Source organism: Nannobrachium achirus (assembly GCF_963921795.1).
Source record: "Nannobrachium achirus genome assembly, chromosome: 2".
NCBI lineage: Eukaryota > Metazoa > Chordata > Actinopteri > Myctophiformes > Myctophidae > Nannobrachium > Nannobrachium achirus.
In genome coordinates this window covers 74,194,683-74,214,513 of record NC_137811.1, presented here as the reverse complement: position 1 = coordinate 74,214,513, position 19,831 = coordinate 74,194,683, and the positions used below count along the sequence as shown (strand labels likewise).

The 19,831-nt window shown below is 43.7% G+C and overlaps 1 protein-coding gene across 1 annotated transcript in view; it reads left to right on the top strand.

Annotated features, from left to right (window-relative positions):
* Nucleotides 1-13,652, top strand: part of znf1035 (zinc finger protein 1035) — a 30,140-nt gene extending 16,488 nt beyond the window's left edge. Inside the window, exons 4-5 of the mRNA XM_080737945.1 lie at nt 2,204-2,295; nt 2,693-13,652. Coding sequence (XP_080594071.1) covers nt 2,739-12,317 — 9,579 coding nt within the window. The 5' untranslated portion in view covers nt 2,204-2,295; nt 2,693-2,738 and the 3' untranslated portion in view covers nt 12,318-13,652. The remainder of the gene's footprint in view (nt 1-2,203; nt 2,296-2,692) is intronic.
* The last annotated feature ends 6,179 nt before the right edge of the window (nt 13,653-19,831 follow it).

Here is a 19,831-nt window from a genome sequence, read left to right as displayed (position 1 = left end):
ATGTTTCGCCGGGCCTTCATGCTGCATTCACACTGCCAGCTACAAAGACATTTTCAATGGAAGGCAGCGACACGAAGATAGAAAGATACATCCAATGTTTGTAGCTGCTAAAATCGCTACTAAGCTACAAAGAACAGTTGAGCTGCTTTCAACTTATGATACAGAGATACAAATATTCTGTATTGCTTTTGTATCTGCAAGTGTGAACCCAGCATCAGACTCATGTAAGGCACTAAGGGGTCATGTAAATAGTTAATAGTTGCACCACAACAAGGGGACTCAGTTGGTGTGCGGGGGTAAAGGTGTTGACCAACAACACAGCGTCTAGCGGTTCTAATCCTCCGTGGTGCCTCTGGCTTGGCTGGGCATCATAATTGGTCCTGTTTGTTGAAGGGAACCCGGGCAGAGATATTGATCTGTTGCTGCACTAGTGATTCTTACAGGTTGGTGAGAGCACCTTCGCTTAAAGCAATAACGTGTTCTTACATTTCCAAAGGACAATTGGGTAGAGGTTTGAGTTGTGGATTTACCCTTTTTACCTTAATAATTTATGAATTGGACTCAAATTTACATTTTTTTCCATGTTTCCTATTTAACAATCCCCATTTTCCCTTTGGCATACTGTATGTCTGTGAGCATCCTATGTAGGTACTAGGGATGCGAAGATATACCGGTACGGATCGTAATCGCGATACAAACGTCCGCGATACGGTTGAATTGGTTCATTCAGTGTGTACCGGTACAATAGACGGCCGAAATCGTGATGGATCGTACCGTGAGTGTCTGGATCGGTACATTCCGCGATTGTATCGGTTCTTCCATATAGTATTTCATTCTATCCTGTGTTTCCGAGGCGCCATGAATGCACCATCATCAGCCGTTCAACCCCCTCCCCAAAAGCCAGTCTTTAACGCGAGCTGCGACTCGGACAGACGGACAACATCTGCACTCTGCATGCAGGCAACCAGGGAGACAGACAGTGCAGCGAAATGCGAGTGAATCAACAGACGAACTAGCAGCCCCACGGGTTAAAAAGATGCAAGATTAGTTGTACAGTACTTAGCTTTATAACATCCAAGTCCGCTGCGCTGATTGTTGTCACAGAGTAGCACAGGCTGATCGAGTGATATGTAATCAACAGCCGTTTCTTAGCGAATCTCCGACGGACAATTGATTGAGATCATCTTCTGCGCTATATTAACTGCACACACACAACAACAATGTTGCTGGGTGTTGTAGGACTACTGCTTGCGTTTAAAACAAAGTATTTGTCACTGTTCTACAACTTTCCTGTTGATGCAAGCAACTCTCTCACTTTCTCTTCTGCTAGTTCTGCTCTGCATGGGAAAGAAGCCTAATTTATACATCGCAGTACAAGGGTGTCGCACCTAAAATAGCAGACCTACAAGCTCACAATGCGTCGTGGATGCGACGCGCTGTGAGCTTGTAGGTCTGTTTTAAAACATTTTGGCTATAAAAATGGCAATCCTGGATTAAATATAATATAATATAATATAATATAATATAATAATACAAACCAGGGAGGGACTTGTTTTTCAGGTCAAGGACCCCTTAGCTCAGACAGAGATCAAGCAGGGACCCTCGCTGTAGGCTAGGCATTATAGCCTACTGTATCACACAAATATTTGGCAGGCCCCCTGTAATAACCCTGGATTGGGGTCCCTGACTCCCAGTTGAAGACATATAGGTCTATTAATAATGACATAGGCCTTCTATATGATTAGTTATGAAACAATTCTACAATAGCCAGCAGCTTTGTTTTCTCCCAGAATACTATAGGCCTATATTGGGTTGTTAGACAGAGCCTAGTACTACAGTGAAACAATAAATTGGCTTGAATTTAAATTTCATACATTTTTTGTCGCTATGTTTTGTAAATTTTGGGATTTGGGCTTGAATCGTGGTGAATCGTGAATCGTATCGCATCGTATCGGGAACAGGGGTGGATCGCGATGTATCGTATCGGCAGGATTTCAATGTATCGCAATTATATCGTATCGCTGGCAGTGTATCGAGGTCCGTATCGTATCGCCTCAGTGGTCGAGATTCGCATCCCTAGTAGGTACTTGATCAAGTTTATTTATTTATTTTTTAACTAGACTCAAGCTCAAGACCGATCATCTCCTTATGTCTTGTATCAAGTTTAGATTAAGAGACTAAATCTGAATGCCTGTTGTTCTAGGTTTCTGTTGGCGATGTAACCCCCATCTGCATGGATCCACTTCAACTCAACTTCAACTCTGGATGTGGCCCGTGTACGACCATGTAGAAGTGGTGAGCATCTGGCTTTCCTGTTCAAAATCTGAATAGACGTAACTCGTCTTTACGTTGTGTTTGTGATTAGGTTTATGTTGTATTCATTGCAGCATTATTAATATACACTCATCCCATCAACATGAATCTGTCCCATATAGCGCCACCTTCAGGCCGATTTTTAAAAACACATTTTTGGACACTGCTCCTACAGATTTTGCCCTAAAATCATGAAAATCACTACACAGCATGTCTACACTCATCTCATCAACATGGATCAGGAAGATTTTGGAAAAACACATTTTTGCCCTATTTGTGGAGATAAGCGACCTACGGTCGCTTATCTCCCGATTAGGGAGTCTTACTGGTTAATATTGTCTTTCTAAAATGTTGTTATTTCGTGTGCTTGTTTTCTCAGGTGTCAAAGAAAGGAGTTAAGCCCCGGAGTTCAGCCCCTGGAGACAATGGCGCATGGTTGGGATTCTTACTTTCATAATCTTGCACCGCCTTCATCAGACGCAAGCACCTTGAGAGTCCCTTTAGATGCTGAGGGGAACATATCCCCGCATATAGACAACTTGAGTGGACATCATGGCTTTCCCAGCATGGTGCCTTCTCACGAAGGCCCTGCAACGAACATGAACTTCGGTACAAACTTTTACTCTGACTCTGGTCTTAACACATCAGGTGCCGTTTACCCGAACTACTACGGGAATGTCCCATGGCAAGCTAATCAGCAACAACCGGTCAAAGACTATAACACTCCGACCTTTGCCCCTGAGGAATTTCCCCCTCCACACCATTTTGCCACTCCAGACCACTCTGCGTTTGCAGCGGAACTTAAGCAAGAGTATGGATTGCTCAATTCACCTTTTCTCGAGGAGTACTCGGACGCCAGTAACTGCTCAGAAGCAGATCTCGGTGACCTTAGGCCATCCTGTAAATTCACAAACAGTCATTTGGTAAAATCAGCCTATCATGCTGATGTTGCGAAGCACCACAGCACTTCACTATGGCCTTCAATGTCCACTGGCCATGTTCAATCTCCCATGAAAAGTTTGTGCAGTGGCAGGACATCAGGCACTCCCTTAGCTGTACAAAGTCGGTATCTGTCTAATACTGAGACAAAACAAATGCTGTCGGGTTATGTACCGAATAGGATGGTAACTACAGAAAATGTACAAAGTCGGTGTCTGTCAAAGACTGAGACAAAACAAAAGCTGTCTGATTTTGGACAGGACAGGACGGAAAGGGCAAATAATGTAGAACGTCTATCTCTGTCAAAGACTGAGACAAAAGTGTCTGATTGGGAACAAGACAGGACAGACGCTACAGAAAATGTACAAAGTCCATCGCTGTCAAAGACGGAAACGAAACAAAATCAGTCGGACATTGAACAGAACAGGATAGAAACAGCAGAAAATGCCCAAAGTCTGTCTCTGTCAAAGACTGAGACAAATCAAACATTGTCCGATTATGAACAGGACAGGACACAAACGTCAGAAACTGCAAGAACGTCCTTAGGAAATGACCGATTCCCAAACCACTCTAAAAATGCGATGGCTTCAGAGAGTGAAATAATGTCGCAGGATGGCATTGAGCATATTAATGCATGTCAAACAAACACGGAACAAAAGAATGAAGTAGTGGAGAATAAAGATGGGGCCGTCTTGCAGGAGAAGCTGATGGGCGGCCATTTAACCGGTCGTGAAAACTCTGACGTAGTGGAGGAACATCTAGATGGTCATCAAAACTCGTCTGATGTTGTAATGGAGGAGGAGCTAACAGGCCATCAAAAGTCATCTGACGATGTAACAGAGGAGGATTCTAGTGGCCATCAAAAGTCATCTGAGGTTATAATCGAGAAGGATTCAAAAGGCCATAAAAAGTCATCTGATGATTTAATGGAGGAGGATTCTAGTGACCATCAAAAGTCATCTGAGGTTATAATGGAAAAGGAAAAGCCATCTGAGGATTTTATAATGGAAGAAGGTTCTAATCGCCTACCAAAGTCATCTGATGTTATAATGAAGGATGATTCTACTGGCCATCAAAAGTCATCTGAGGTTGTAACAGAGAAGGACTCTAATGGCCATCAAGAGTCATCTGGGGATGTTGTGGTGAAGGAACCATCTGGCCATCTCAAGTCATCTGATGATCTAATGGAGGAGGACCCAAATGGCAAAGAGGAAGAACAGGTATGCCGTCCACAAAATAAATCCCAAGAGACTACAGTAGTTTCATCAAATAGTATACCTGCTGATGTTGGTGATGGAGAAGGTAAACTAATTGATGCGGTTAAAGGAAATGACAAAGAAAACGAAGCTTGTGATGTAGAGAAAAACCTGGCCCCAAGTCTTACCTCCACAGTCAGTGCCTCCATAGTCAGTCAAGATAAAGACAATGTTACAGTGCAGTCTGTCTCAGAACCCATGTCACATTCTCAAGATGCTACTGATACGCTGAAGAAAGACACTGCCCCTAACTCTGACATTCATAGTTTAGAAAGCAGCAATCAAGATGATGAAAGTCGTTCACAGGACAACATTCTCAGTGATCCTCCCGGGGACAAAGTTTGCAATTCTGTTGATGATGGCGTAACCCCTAAAGAATGCAATGTCAAACCTGTACAGCCCTGTTTAGACCTGAAAGACGCGATCACAGAACCAAAGCCCTGCTTGGAAAATGACATGAGGGAAACGTCCTCTCTCGTGGACAAGGAAAATACAACACAACAGAGCCCAGTGGCCTCAGACCAAGAGAGGCCCATGCAACAGAACCAAGTGGCCATGACCCAGGAAAAGCCAGAGCAAAAACAAAATCAAGAGGCCGTGTACCAATCAAAGTCACCACAGCAGAGCCCACTGGCCGTGGACCAGGAAAGGTCTAAACAACAGAGCCCGCAGCCCATAGACCAAGTAGATCCGTCACAACAGAACCAAGTGGCCATGGACCAAGAGGAACCAACATCACTGAGCCAACAGGCAATAGACCAGGTAGAACCAGCGGAAGAGAAACAAGTGGCCGTGGACCAAGAGGAACCAACATCACTGAGCCAACAGGCCGTGGACCAGCTAGAAGCAACACTAGAGAACCAACAGGCCATGGACAAAGAAGCAACACAAGAGAGCCAACAGGCCATGGACAAAGAAGCAACACAAGAGCGCCAACAGGCCATGGACCAGGTAGAACCAACACTAGAGAGCCAAGAGTCCATGGAAAAAGTAGAAGCAACACAAGAGGCCATGGACAAAGAAGAAGCAACTCAAGAGGCCATGGGCAAAGAAGAAGCAACTCAAGAGGCCATGGGCAAAGAAGAAGCAACTCAAGAGGCCATGGGCAAAGAAGAAGCAACTCAAGAGGCCATGGACAAAGAAGAAGCAACTCAAGAGGCCATGGACCAAGAAGAACCAACCCAACAACAGAGCCAAGTAGCCATGGAGCTCCAGAGTGTTGGTGACAATGTTCCTGATGGAGAGTCACCTCAAGAGGCGGATGGAACCTCTGAACAGGAGCAGCCTGGTGACTTGTGGTACGGTGAACCACTGTCATCAGGAGATGAAGAAACGGACACTGAATGTGGTCCACTTGAGTCTGATCCACTTGAGTCCAGTCAAACCACAACAGAGCCGCCAACTCCTCTTCTGAAGAACTCTGTTCAAATGAGGAAACGCCTTCAACCTGTGGTTGTCTTGGACCTCTTAGAACCCAGAGACAGTGTGAAGCAGACGTATCAGTGTGCAGATTGCGAGCTCACTACGGAAAGCATGGATCATTTAATTGAACACCACCACCGTAGGCATTTCAATAAGAAATTTCATTTTTGTCAAACCTGTGACACCTATTTTAACGGCCAAGCACAAAAACACACGTGCTTTGCTAGTGAGGAGGCCACCGAGCTCCCATGTGACACTCCCTCACCAACGACATCAAAAACGACATCTTCTAAAAAGATTTGTGGATTCTGCAAGAAATGTGACACCTATTTTAACGGCCAAGCACAAAAACACACGTGCTTTGCTAGTGAGGAGGCCACCGAGCTCCCATGTGACACTCCCTCACCAACGACATCAAAAACGACATCTTCTAAAAAGATTTGTAGATTCTGCAAGAAATCGTTCGACAACCTGAAAATGTATGAGTATATAAGGCACATGCGAATTCATACAGGCAAAACGCCTTACAAATGTCGTGGATGCGGTTGGTATTTTGCACAGGCAGGTACCCTGCGAAAACATGTAAATATGGGTCGGTGTATGGGTCCAAATGCTGAACGATCAAAGCCAGATACAATTAATTCTGCAGTGAAATCCACTCTTAAATCTAAAAACCTGGCTGCCATTAACAGCAAATCGAAACGATCCAAGCGGAAGGACACTGTACACGTCCATGAATGCTATGTGAAGCTTGTAGATTTTCGCGCTTCAAAAACATGCCCCGGTTGTTGTCAAAGGTTCCCCACTTTAAGGCAACGCCAGAAACACGAGTACAATGTGCACAGAAGAAAGAATGGGAACAAGTATAATTTTCAGAAGTGTTATTCGAAAGAGGAAAAAAGTATCTCGAGTTCATTTTCAGAGACAAACAATCTACTTGAGAATAAAACTGAAAACGAAGAAAACGCAGGAAAGTATAAATGCCCTCTCTGTTCACGCAACTTCATGTGGTCTTACAACAGGGCTCGACATCTGCGTGATTGTGTCCGAGATTTGACATTTGGTGGCAAAGGAAAAATTGGAAAAAGATTTGGATGTCCCTTGTGTCGAGAAACATTCTCATTTGCGCCAAACAGAAAGAGACATATAGACAACTTTTGCCTAAAGGAATTTGTCTTAAAACTGGCGCGGAACATCAAGGTCGATCACAAGTCAGATAAATTGCCTCGAATGGCAAAGACAAATGGAAACACCAGACGCCAGGCCCAACAAAGATCTGAGCAATTGCCTCTAACGTCAACTTCGCTTGAGGACGAGTCACCACACTACCAGTGTAAGCATTGCCCGGCAGTTTTTGCTCATGCTTCTGGGAAATACAGACATATGAAGAAACATGAATTATATAAAACGACGGGCAAGTTGTTCAGGTTCAAGAACACGGCAGGTTCATACGTCTACAAGCCAAGGAAAGCAAACACCAACAAGATGGAACAAGCCAAGGATTCAGACCCTGATCGCCGCTACCGCTGCAATCTTTGCCCCGCTAGTTTTTTCAATGCTTCTGCAAAATATAAGCACATGGTAAAACATAGAACTGGCAAACTGAATATCAGCAACAGAGATTCAGCCCCGAAGCAAACAAAATTGAACAGTGAAAAAAAGAGTGTGAAACCTCAAAGAAGCTCCCCAAACGAAACTGGAAACAGCCTATCTTTCACGTGTCACTTTTGTGGAAAAGGTTTTGATAACGAAACCTCACTGACGAGACATCGACGCAGTCACACTGGTGAGAGACCATACCGTTGTTTGGAGTGTGGGAAGCGGTTTCTGAATCGTCACCATCTTTCTTCTCACAAGAAAATTCATCAGCGAAGGATACAGTGCACTACTTGCAAAAAGATCCTTCCGACCGTTGAGGATTTGGTTGAGCACAGAAAGGGCCATACCAAAAAGGGAAAGCTCAAGTGCCCAGACTGCCCGATGCAGTTCCAATTCCCTGTGTATCTGCGTAGGCACATGGCCTCCCACAGGAAAGCGCCAGAGAAAGGGCAAAATGAACAAAAGCAGGCCCAGTGTTTCTTATGCAATGAAGTGTTTCCCGAAGCCCAATCTCTCGAGAGCCACCTTCTGATTGATCATGGTGAAGACGAATATTTTCCCTGTCGTGGCTGTAAAAAAACGTTTTCAACGAAACGTGAACTTCACCTTCACCGTGGCAAATGGACGGGTTCAAGCAAATGTCCAGGCATGAAAGGAGGAGGAAGAGCAGGAGGAGGAATGGGAGAGAGTAGGAAAACAGTCAAATGTACCTACTGTCCACGGGTCTTTAAAAGAGAAAACCGCTTTAGAAACCACCTCAAAGGCCATAAGAGCAACTCCTTGCGGTCGTGCCCAAAATGTGGGCAGTTCTATGGATCCACAAAGCTTACACCACACATGAAAAACTGCAGTGGAGAGCAGGACCAGGACCCCACCTCTGCTTTATCATCTAGCGAGCATAGCGGTGGAAGCTCTGTTCTCCCGCAACATCTCACCACTCACACTGGTGACAAGCCTTATGCATGTATGCACTGTGGAAAGGGATACACCTACCAGCACATGTGCTTTCAGCATGAAGCTTTCTGTGATGGCGTTTATAGAGAAGGGCATTCAGTGGCCAAGAGTCGGCTACGAACAGAGTTGTTGAGATCATCAGGTGTAAAAGACCAAGGTGACGGGCAATACAAATGTAATATTTGCACAAAGACCTTCGTGAAATCGCGGAACCTGCGACACCACATTCTGACACACACTGAAGTAAACCCATATCGATGTAAAATCTGTGGCAGTTGCTTCTCAAGGCATGATCATATGGTTGTGCACCAGAGTCGCTGTAAAGGGCAAAGGCTGCGGTTACAGGTTTGTGTACCCAAAATCAGTTTGGATCATGTCGGACAAGGCTGGAAAAAGCTTGAGAAATCAAAGATGGAAGAGGAAGAGGACCAGAAATTTGAGTGCAGCGTCTGCTTTAAAATCTTGTCCAGTCAAAGTAATTTGGCCAGACATTTTGCCATGCTCCACGAGTCCGAAAAATCCTTTATGTGCAAACGCTGCGGTGCGTCGTACACCACGGAAAAATCTCTGAAAAGACACAACACCATGGTGAAATGCCAAAGACCGAGAGCAAACGTGACAAAACCACAAAGAGGAGCGACAAGTCGATTGTTGCAGCGCATCCAGGACTATCCTGACAAAAAGAAGAGATATGCGTGTTCATTTTGCCCTCGATCCTTCAGCACCGTCGGGCAACGGCTCTCGCACACCCGTCTGCACACAGGAGAGAAACCGTATGGATGTGACCGGTGCGGCGAGAGATTCATCCGGAAAGATTACTTAGACCGGCATTCCAGTAAGTGCCACGCGGCGGTCTCAGAAATGTTCTCTGTGCTTTGTGACCGGTGCGGAGGGGTTTTCTCAGAAGACAAACTCGAAGCCCATCACAGGAGTTGCAGGACCGAGCCGAGCAAGCAGAAGCGCAACCAAAAGCCCGCCCCTCAAAGCCCACCAAAGGGCTTCTCCTGTGCTTATTGTGGTTCCCGTTTCCTGCTGTTTTCACAGCTCCAGCAGCACTTCCTGAGCACGCACAGGCAGGACGCCTCCAAGGAGCCGCCCATGGCCACCGCTCCCCTGCAGCAGCAGCTGTCCAACATGGTGAGAATCAAGGAAGAGCCCATGGACTTGGAATATGGCACAGAGCTGGTTGGTGACGCTAACCCCTTGTTTGAGCCAGACGCCGGTTTGGATTATGAGGCGGAAAAGCCTGTCCCGTGCCCTCAGTGTGACATGCGCTTCGCGCACGTAGGAGCGCTAAAGGGCCATTTACGTACACACTCGAAGACTTCTCCTTTTGCCTGTAAGACGTGCAACAAAGGCTTCTGGAATAAATCTCTACTTCGCAGACATAGCACTAAATGCACAAAACTTAGAAATAAAAGCGCCTCCGTCACGGCAGACATGGATTTAGCCCTGGCCCCGGTTCTGGTATTCAACCAGGGTTGTCAGACCACAGGCACGGGGGTTCTGCAGACCAACTTTAAATGCAAAGACGAACCCGACACGGACACGGTGGCAGAGAATCCAGAGCAAAGAGTTTTACCCGCCAGGAAGAAGCCTACCCGCTACCAGTGTTCAGAATGTGATAAGAGTTTCACCGATGGCCTGCTGCTCATCAGCCATCTGGAAGACCACGGCAGAGAAGAACAAGAGAAAAAAGCCAGACGTTGTAATAGGTGTGGGAGGACATTCACCAGCCACTCTTCTCTTCTAAAGCACATAACCACAATGCACGGAGGAGATGGAGTTACCGCCAAGAGATACTGTTGCCCCGACTGCACCAAGGTCTTCTATTCCCAGTCGGATCTCGACATCCATCGAACGAGTCACGATCCAAACAGGCCTTACAACTGCAAGATGTGCAAGCAGAGGTTCTGGAACACCCGGGCATTAAATAACCATTGCATTGAAAGCCATCCAGATTCTTTGCACGCGTGCCATTTCTGTGACAAGAGCTTTTCCTTAAAGAGATCACTCGCCAGACACTACAAGGACAGGCATGGAGGAATGCGGCCAGATCCAGATGAACCCGTCTCTGCTGCAAAGGAGAAGAGGAACGCGGAGAAACCGTACAATAGCATAGAGGTCAGTGTCACGGGGGAAAGTGACACGGATGATGAAAACAATGTCAATGTTGACGCCGACGGAGATGGAGACAGTGACAGCGATAGCAATGATTCGGACACGGCACCCTACTTCCCCTGTCACGTCTGCAGCAAGACGTTCCCCACGTTCGAGAGCCTCGAGGATCACCAGCGATTTCACCTCGGCGAAAAGCCCCATGAATGTGCAGAATGCGGAAAGTGCTTTTTCCAGCCAAACCAGCTGATAGCGCATCAGCGAATGCACAAGTCTGAGTTCCAGTGCCAGACCTGTGGCAGGGGCTTTGTCTCTCTCTTTGCGCTGCGCAAACACAAGCATTCCCATGGGAAGAGTCGTCCTTACCGATGCTCCAAGTGCAGCCTGTTCTTCCCCGGGGCTGCGCAGATGGCAGAACACATGGCAGCCACCCACCAAGAAGAAAACTTTCCGTGTGACATATGCAGCCGCTCATTTCGTTCTAAGAGCAGTCGAGCTGAGCATCGGAAAAGCCACAAGGAGTTGAAGAGCAATCAACCTCCTCCAGAAAAAACAAAGCCGCTCAGAGCAACCCCCGCTGAATCCCCTCCGGAAGCCAGCCAGCCAGAGAGACTGTCCTGCGGAATTTGTTTTGAGACTTTCGACGGCCCTGTCCAAGTCTTGGAGCACGGCTGCAAGCCGTCCATAGATAGACCATATTCATGTCCAGACTGCGATAAACATTTCGTATTCGCGTCTCACCTGAGAAAGCACAACGCCATCCACCAACAGTCACAACCCTATGCATTGGAATGTAGTCGGTGCCGTATGAACTTCTCCTATCGTGCGAGCTTCGTCAGCCATTTAAAGAAGCACGCTGAGGAGGACATAAGCAAAGGCAGCATCAGTGGGACAGAAGAAGATGAACATTTTTACAAATGCCCAGTGTGCCCCCGACAGTTCTCCACTCCCAACAAGCTGGTGGATCATTTTTCAGGGCATTCTGAGAACACCCATGAATGCAAAACGTGCAAACTGACATACGCCTCCAAGAGCGAGCTCGAGGAACACGAACGCTGTCACATGACCGCAGCCACTCAGTTTGAATGCACCGAATGCGGCAACAGTTACTTGGGAAGCGACGCCTTCCGCCAGCACCGTTGCTCTCACCGCCGCAAAGCGTCGACAGACGCCGGACCCTCAAACCCATCGACTCAACCCGCCGCCGCGGCGCAAGCATCGGGGGACGAATCGGACGTGGACGTCACCGGGGACGACTCCTACGACTGCACGCTTTGCTCCAAGCAGTTCACCTCCAAGAGCAGCCTCTTGGAGCACCACAACAGACAGCACGGCGCCGAATGCCCCTTCAAGTGTCAGTACTGCGGGAAGGGCTTCGCCCTGAAGAAGTACCTGAAGGAGCACGAGCGGAGGGAGCGCCTGAAGATGGCGCCGCAGGAGAAGACGGTGTTCAAGTGTTCGCAGTGCGCGCTCACGTGCCACACGGCGCGGGAGCTGACCGTGCACATGAGGAAGCACGCGGAGAAAGGCGCGGGGGACTACCGCTGCTTCATGTGCTACAAGTCCTTCAACAAGATGTCCCTGCTCCGGCAGCACGAGGAGAGCCACGTCGGCCAGGTCGTGTACGAGTGCCCGGACTGTGACAAGGCCTTCGCTTTCCCTCACCTCCTGGAGGAGCATCAGCAGACCCACGCGGGGCCTTCCTCCTCCGCCTAGCCGCTGCTTAACCCGTTTAGAAACGGGTACACATTATAGTGTATTATTATTTTATGCTTTAACTAATGAAAAACAGCAGATATACAAGCTCACAGAGCTTGTAGATCTGCTATTTTTGAAAAATCGTGGAAATTAGAATTTTGACCCGACTCTATAAGTGTCTTTTGAATCCTTCTTAAGGTTTTTGGGGAAAAAAAACTGTTTCTATGTCAGCAATCTGGCTCGCCATCGTCAAAGAAAAGGTCCTTTTCACTTTAACTGGAGCTCAGTTAGTCTGTTGTTGAGAGACTACTATGTCAGTGGTTCGCAAACCTTTTCATGTGAAGGACACCCAAAATGATATTTATTTGGCCACGGACCCGCATCTCAAAATATCTAGTTCCAGGGACCACCCAGAAGCAAAATTTGAGATACAAACGTTCGCTTTAAAAACACATTATGTTCAAAGATTTGCACACATTTTCACGACTTTTTCAAAAATAGCAGATCTACAAGCTCGCAGCGCGGCACTCGGTGCTGCGCTGTGAGCTTGTATATCTGCTATTTTTCACTGGTTAAAGCATTCAATAATTCTAGGCCTAAATGGGTAAACTACTTTCAATAGCTTTGTACATTATTATTATTCTGACTAATTATGGTTGGAAGGAACCCCCCCCCCCCCCCCCACAAGGAACCCTGAGGGTCCCTCGAACCCCACTTTGAAGAAAAAATATCAAATTGAACTGAGGAAATAAAACAGTTGGAATAACAGTTCCATTAGTGTATCCTAGAAAGGAATCATCTCATTATGATTTTTTCTATCTTTTTTCTTTTTTTATTTGTATGCAAAACAATACTTGCCACAGCCATAGACGTGGCTCATAAACTTGTATGATATTGTACAAAGGTATGGAATATCGTGTGGCGAATACAACGCATGGTGTTTCTCTTTAAGGGATCAGCCTTTTTGATGGCGTCAGGCGCGAGTGTTAACTGTGACATTTTTTGATAAAACCTTGTTCCGCGTTTAAATAATGTAAAATTTCTCTCACTGTAAAGGCTTTGTAAATTCGACGGGGCTTTTATTTTTATTTGTATTTCCCATTAAATGTTGTACGTTTTGTCGTTCAACCTTTTCGGTAAAAAAAAAAAAAGAAACATTCTGCATTATTCAGTGTCCTGGTCTTGTTAAGATCTATGACAGACAGGACACATTTCATTGTAGTGTTTAGCTGTTAATGTCTTGTACAGATAAATGAAAAGGGGTTTGAAGAGGATGTTCTTTAAACAACTTAAGGCATATTTTTTATGGTTGACGTTTTAGTTTGTGCATTCATATAAAAAATAAATGTGTCAACCGAATCTTCGCAGTGCTGTCTATTTTGTTGATTTGCTGAAATGCTGTACTAGGTATAATGCATACCATGCAATCCACAAGTGTATCTAGAGTTGTCTCTGTAATTATCTCATTGATATCCCTGGAATAAATTAAATACGTTACAAGTTTTATTACATTACACAGCCTGCAGGATTTTGGTACAGGTATGCAAGCTTTCCTGTCTTTTACGACAGGCTTAAGGTACAGTATATGCACATGGCAAAGGCAGTATGATTAGAGATTCAAATCAGAAACTGAACATCTGAAATACAATTAAGGTGACCATGCTCTTTGGGCCATAGCAACCATCCCTCTCTGAGAGTGGTTTTAATGCAAGATCTGTTGTATATTTGGTGTAGTTTTCAATAACATTTGAAATGTTCATAAAGTTAACTGTAATCACCTCTACTCCACACTACTGAACAGAATGAGGCTCTTATACACATCTTGAGCTTGTAGATTGTTTATTTTCTAGAGTGAAAGTGGTTAAGTCTGTCTGTGGGTATACATTTTGAACCAATGAAAAGAATCTGCAGAGCTTGTGACTAATTAATGACTACATTGGAACACAGGTTCTTTTTATTTTATTTTTCCTGAAAAGTAACTTACTGAATTTCCCCCGTGGGATAATAAAGGTATCTATCTGGTATCTATCTAACTGTTTTGGACAGGTTTCCACCTGACGGTGACTTAATGTAGGGGCATCAAACACTCCTCACGTCACATTGAAGAGTTTCTTGGTATTTAAATATGACTTTGTATGAACTGTATCCTTAGTATTTTAATGTGGTTTAATGCTACATGCTACAGGTGAGCCAAATGGTGTTGATCAGCAGTTTTTCCCCACGATCAGGAGGATGCCTTCCATGGACTACTTTACTTAATCTCTACAGCAATGTTAAAGGGGGTGTCAGTGATGTTTTTTTTGTTAAATGGCTCCATGGTCCCTTAGAAATCATTGCTAGAGTGCAGGGGTCTGCTACCTTTTTGACATGCAGTGTCAGGTTTATCTTGCTTGTCTGTGTCATAACATTAAGTTTCATTGTGACACGTTGTCAAAACACATTTTTATTGTCCATAAATATTAGGATCTAGAAACTAACTATCTTCTTTCACATCAGGATATTGATTGTAATGATCATTAAACTGCAATAACCCCACCTATATCTCCCAGACTGCCTCCCCAGTCAGAGTTTGAATGAATGTAGAATTATGTGCAAGATGTAATTTGCAAACAGATGTGAGGGGACTTAATTTAATTGACAAATGTTTTAAAATGTTTTATTTTAAACCAAATATCCTCTCTCACTCATGTCAGTGTGCCAGTGATCACCCTCCCCTGTGCCATTGATGGCAACCATGCCTAGGGTTGCCTACCCCTGCTACTGTATAGTGTTTGTCCAGTCTGTCCAACTCATTAGTAAACAGAAAATACAATTTGTATTTGTATATTTTGTTGAGATAACGCAAAAGATACAGAATAAACAAGTGTAATTGGAAGTCATGAGCAGACACATTGTCATGAGCAGACACATTTGGAACCAAAACACTATAACATTGAAGCTGATAAATAAGACCTCTCCTTTAGATCAAATTGATATCTTGACCTGACAATGCATTTCACTAAAGAGCTGTCACTGAACAAACACTCCGTGGCAATCAGAATATACTGTACAGTTTTAACTTTTTAACTAAAACATATTTTCACAACATTTTCAATTTCGCCACATTCTAAGGCCCTCTGGAAGTGCAGTTGGCTACAGTATGTTAGATTGCCCTCCTCTAGTGTGTGTGTGTGTGTGTGTGTGTGCGTGCGTGCTGTAGAGGGACCAGTCTACAGACCATCTGCCATCTCAGCCAACGGGCATTGGGCAGAACGGGGCACACACACTCACATGCATTCAGTTGTCAGCACATGTTTAGAGCAGAGAGCTCTTTGTGGTTGCAGACTGCATGGCCATGCTAACCTACCAGGAGAGTAGCTTTGTGGACAAAATACAGTGACATCCATATTGTGTGACAATAATATTGTGCTGTGACTAGATCAAACTTTTCCCCCGTCCCATACATTCTTGAAGTCTGTGAAAACAGCCGATCTACGAGTTTACAGCTCACGTCGCTTATTTTAGCTGTTAGAGTGAAAGTAGGTTTTATAAAAATGTATGCTTATATCACAATGTTTTAATACATACCCAAAATCCCAGATTGGTTGATTGAGATTTTTAGTGAAGAAATACATGTATATAATATAATACTATATACAGAACATCTCAAAGGGAAAAAAAAAACTCGATAATGTCTGACAGTTTATTTCCATTGTGGTTTCTTGATCAGATATTAACCCAGCCCTGTAATGATTAATATTAATTATTAATCATTACAGTTACTGGTGTGAGCATTGAGTCATTCTCTCATTGAGTCATTCTCAATTAGATTACACAGCTGGGCAATATATAAATATTATATCTGATATTGTGAGAGTGGATATGGTAATATTGTGATATGGAATAAATGCTCTTATTTGCCTGCTTTTAAAGGCTGTGTTACAATATAGTTACCGGTAAGACATTTTCGGAACCGACCTGTTATAGCCGTTAAGATTTACCTTTACCCACTTCATCATCATATAGGCATTACTGATGATCATCTAAAGTCTTCTTATGTGTGCATGTTTTTGAAGCGGTGAAAGCCGCTTCCAAGGAGTGGCTTTGTGTGTCCCGTTCATGTCCATATATGGTCATTCCAGTCCAGAATGAACAGGTTTTATCTGTCCCGTACATCCAGAATATGTGTGTCCCGTTCATGTCCATATATAGTCATTCCAGTCCAGAATTAACAGGTTTTATCTGTCCCGTACATCCAGAATATGTGTGTAACATCCGTCCCGGTCTGATGATTGGATGATTAAAAATGTCCAATGAGACCATACTTTGAGGATTGGTCAAGCTTCACATGACAATTCGGCCCTCCAGATAAAATCATTCATTCATTCAGAATTGAAGAATGTATAGATCACAGAGTTCATAGCTCTAGAACACATAGAATAAAAGTTCACCGCTTCACTTCGAACCGAGGTTTGATTTTTGTAAACAACAATGGCCTTGGCTGTCCATGTTGCCCAGCCCATCTCCTCTGCTGACACCTGTACAAACAGGTGGGGTTACAGTCATCAACACACTGGCTACCCAGGCGTTTAGCAGGCTGAGCTCTTATCCATGCAGATAGGTTGAGAGAATGGTGCATATGAATTGGAGTAAAAATTGCATGAATTCTATACAAAAATATTCAAATACGTGGGTCCAGTTCTTCATTCGAAATGACGTTCATGATTGACAGCTAAAGTGATGCGTGTATCTTATAGCCTAACTCAAGGGGCCGACACTTTGTTTACATCCTAGTCTATAGACTAGAATGTAAACAAAGTGTCAGTCTGACAATGGCCAAAATGATTATTTTATCATTATTTTACACTTTTTGTAGTCATTTTTGAATAGAAACACATATATGAAGCATATTTTTTATAAAATATTTTCGAAACATTATTTTTATTTTAGCATTCGTTTTTCAAGAAAAAGTTGACTATAGCTCCTTTAATTCATCACACAAAAGATGAATTAAATTACAACTGAGTTGAGTTATAAGATACACGCATCACTTTAGCTGTCAACCCTGGGAGCTGTGTTTGGTTTAACTTACTGTAATGATATCCCCTGAGAGCGTTCCAGGTGAAATGCCTCAATGTAAAATAGGGGCTGTTAAGTATGACATCATTTTGTAGGCAGAGGAGAATTTCTGCCCCCAGTTTCCGTGAATCTTTTTACTATTTACACATTTTTCTTCTCTTTGTTGTTGAAAGGAAAGTGTTAGAATTATACTTTAGTCGTTATTTTTGTCTCGGATCTGTTGAAATAGCAAGGGACAGAAAATGCTCTGGGGGCAGAGTTCTCCTCTGCCTACAAAATTATGTCACGGGAGTGTATTCATTGCTTTGGGGTTTAATTATTTTAATCAACATAAAAAAAAAAGCTATCCTTTATTTTTATTTTCTTCATGTTTTCCTTTTAATGTAACACTTTGAGATTTGTTTCAAATATAAAGTGTGTTGCAAATAAAATGTATTATTATAATTTGTTAAACAACAAACTACGCTATTTGCATGCTCTCTTTAAGATTTAAGATTTAATATGAAAATCACTATTGCATTCCATAACCACTTTAATCCCTATTGTATGACTAATATCTACCAGCTCTGCTATTTTGTTAGGGTTAGGGTTAGGGTTAGGGTTCGGGTTCGGGTTTACAATATAATGGACGGTCAAGTGAGCAATACGTGGTTCAGAGGACATGGAGGAGCCAAATTTCAATCAACCCCATTTCCAAATCAAGCATAATTTAGGCCTAACAGTGTTTCTTAACCTATAACTCTGTTCTTAACTTTTAACTCTCAATTTCAAGCACTGCACTTGTGACTTTTTCAAAAATAGAATTCAGGTTAGTATAGATGATATTGTTCTTTTCTTCTTATTTATTATGATTATTAATATTATTAGTTTATTACAATTCCATTCTTTACACCAGATAGCATTATTCTCATCACTATCAGCAGTAGCCTACTGTTCCTATTCAATGCTCAGTACTCAGATCCGGTGTAGACCACCGCCTAGTGTATCCGGTAGCTTTCAACGCACACATACATGGAGGGTTTTCGAGCCGTTTCCGTATCCGGCTTTAGACCGGATCTTCAACCCGTAACGTGAAACGACCGGTATTAATTTTAACTCTATGGAAATCATAGGGAAACGACCCGAGTTTATCTTCAACGGTGCCGCTTGCTATGTCACCTCTGCGCGTGCTCATCACGCCCACTTAGCTTAGTTTGCGCGCGACGGCCGAGGCACAGTGTTGCCAAGTCTGCTTCTTATAAGCAACCTTGGCCTTGTGCTTGTCCCTTGCTGCTAAACATGTTTTGAAAACAGTGTATCGGCTATTTAAATGGAAATGGAAACAAGCTTAGTCTTTTCTAGGATCTCCTTTTAGTAGACCTTGTACCAGTGAACTGTACCGTCATGAAACTGTACCTTTTCCTATGCAAACTTCTAATAAAGGCTTCAATCAATCAATCAATCAATCAAAAAAATATCTGGAATATCTTTTTAACATTTTAACCACACAAATGGGGTGGGCCAAATACATGTTTATTTTTTAGGGGTATTTGACACGAAGTTTGAGAACCATCTGCTCTACGTTTGACGGAGGCCCTTTTGGTTCATTCGTTCATCAGTGGTTACCAAAACCTTTCAGGCCGAGACTCGAAACCCAAAAGAGAGATTAGACATTTATTTTCACGGAAAGCTTCTTAGTTATTATCATTTTATATATTTTTAATTAATGGAATTTCTTTGATTTGTTTGTTTGTTTGTTTTTAAAGTGTATAAAATGATAACATATTTTAAATATACGAAACAATATTTTTTTGAAATATTTAGTCTATATTTGTTTAAATGTAGGAATATTACAGGCCTGTCAACATTGGACTGTCAGAATCCAGGAGATTTATTTTTTGGGGGTTGTGCGGAACTCCCAAACCGGAGTCTGGGGGTCCTCCCCCCAAAACCTATTAACAGATATATATATATTTTCCTGTGTTCTGTAGAATTTAGTGCAATTTCAGCCTTAAAATGCCAAATGTAGGTGTACAGATTTGATGACTGAAGCAAAGTAATACATCTTTAATAATTACTTCTCATCTTTAAGTCATTACTTAAGTGAATATCTGTTGCATTGCCCCCACCCCTAAAGTGGGGGGTCTGGGGGTCCTCCCCCAGAACATTTTTAACATAGGCCCTAGTAGATGTAATTTCCTGTGTTCTGGTGAATTTTTCGGAGTTTGATACCAAATCCAGGAGAAATCCAGGAGATTTGCCAATCCAGGAGACTCCCATGCAGGAGATGGGGTCAAAATCCTGGAGACTCCTGGGAAATCCAGGAGCGTTGAAAAGCCTGGGAATATATAATAGCCTATATTATACAGTATATTTTGTGTGCTTATTTTGGGGCTTTGATTTCGTGGCTTCCTCAACATCTGGCAACAGCAGGAGGCCCCGCCCCCTGGCACCGCTCTGGCCCCGCCCACCCCAGAGAGAGAGAGAGACAGCAG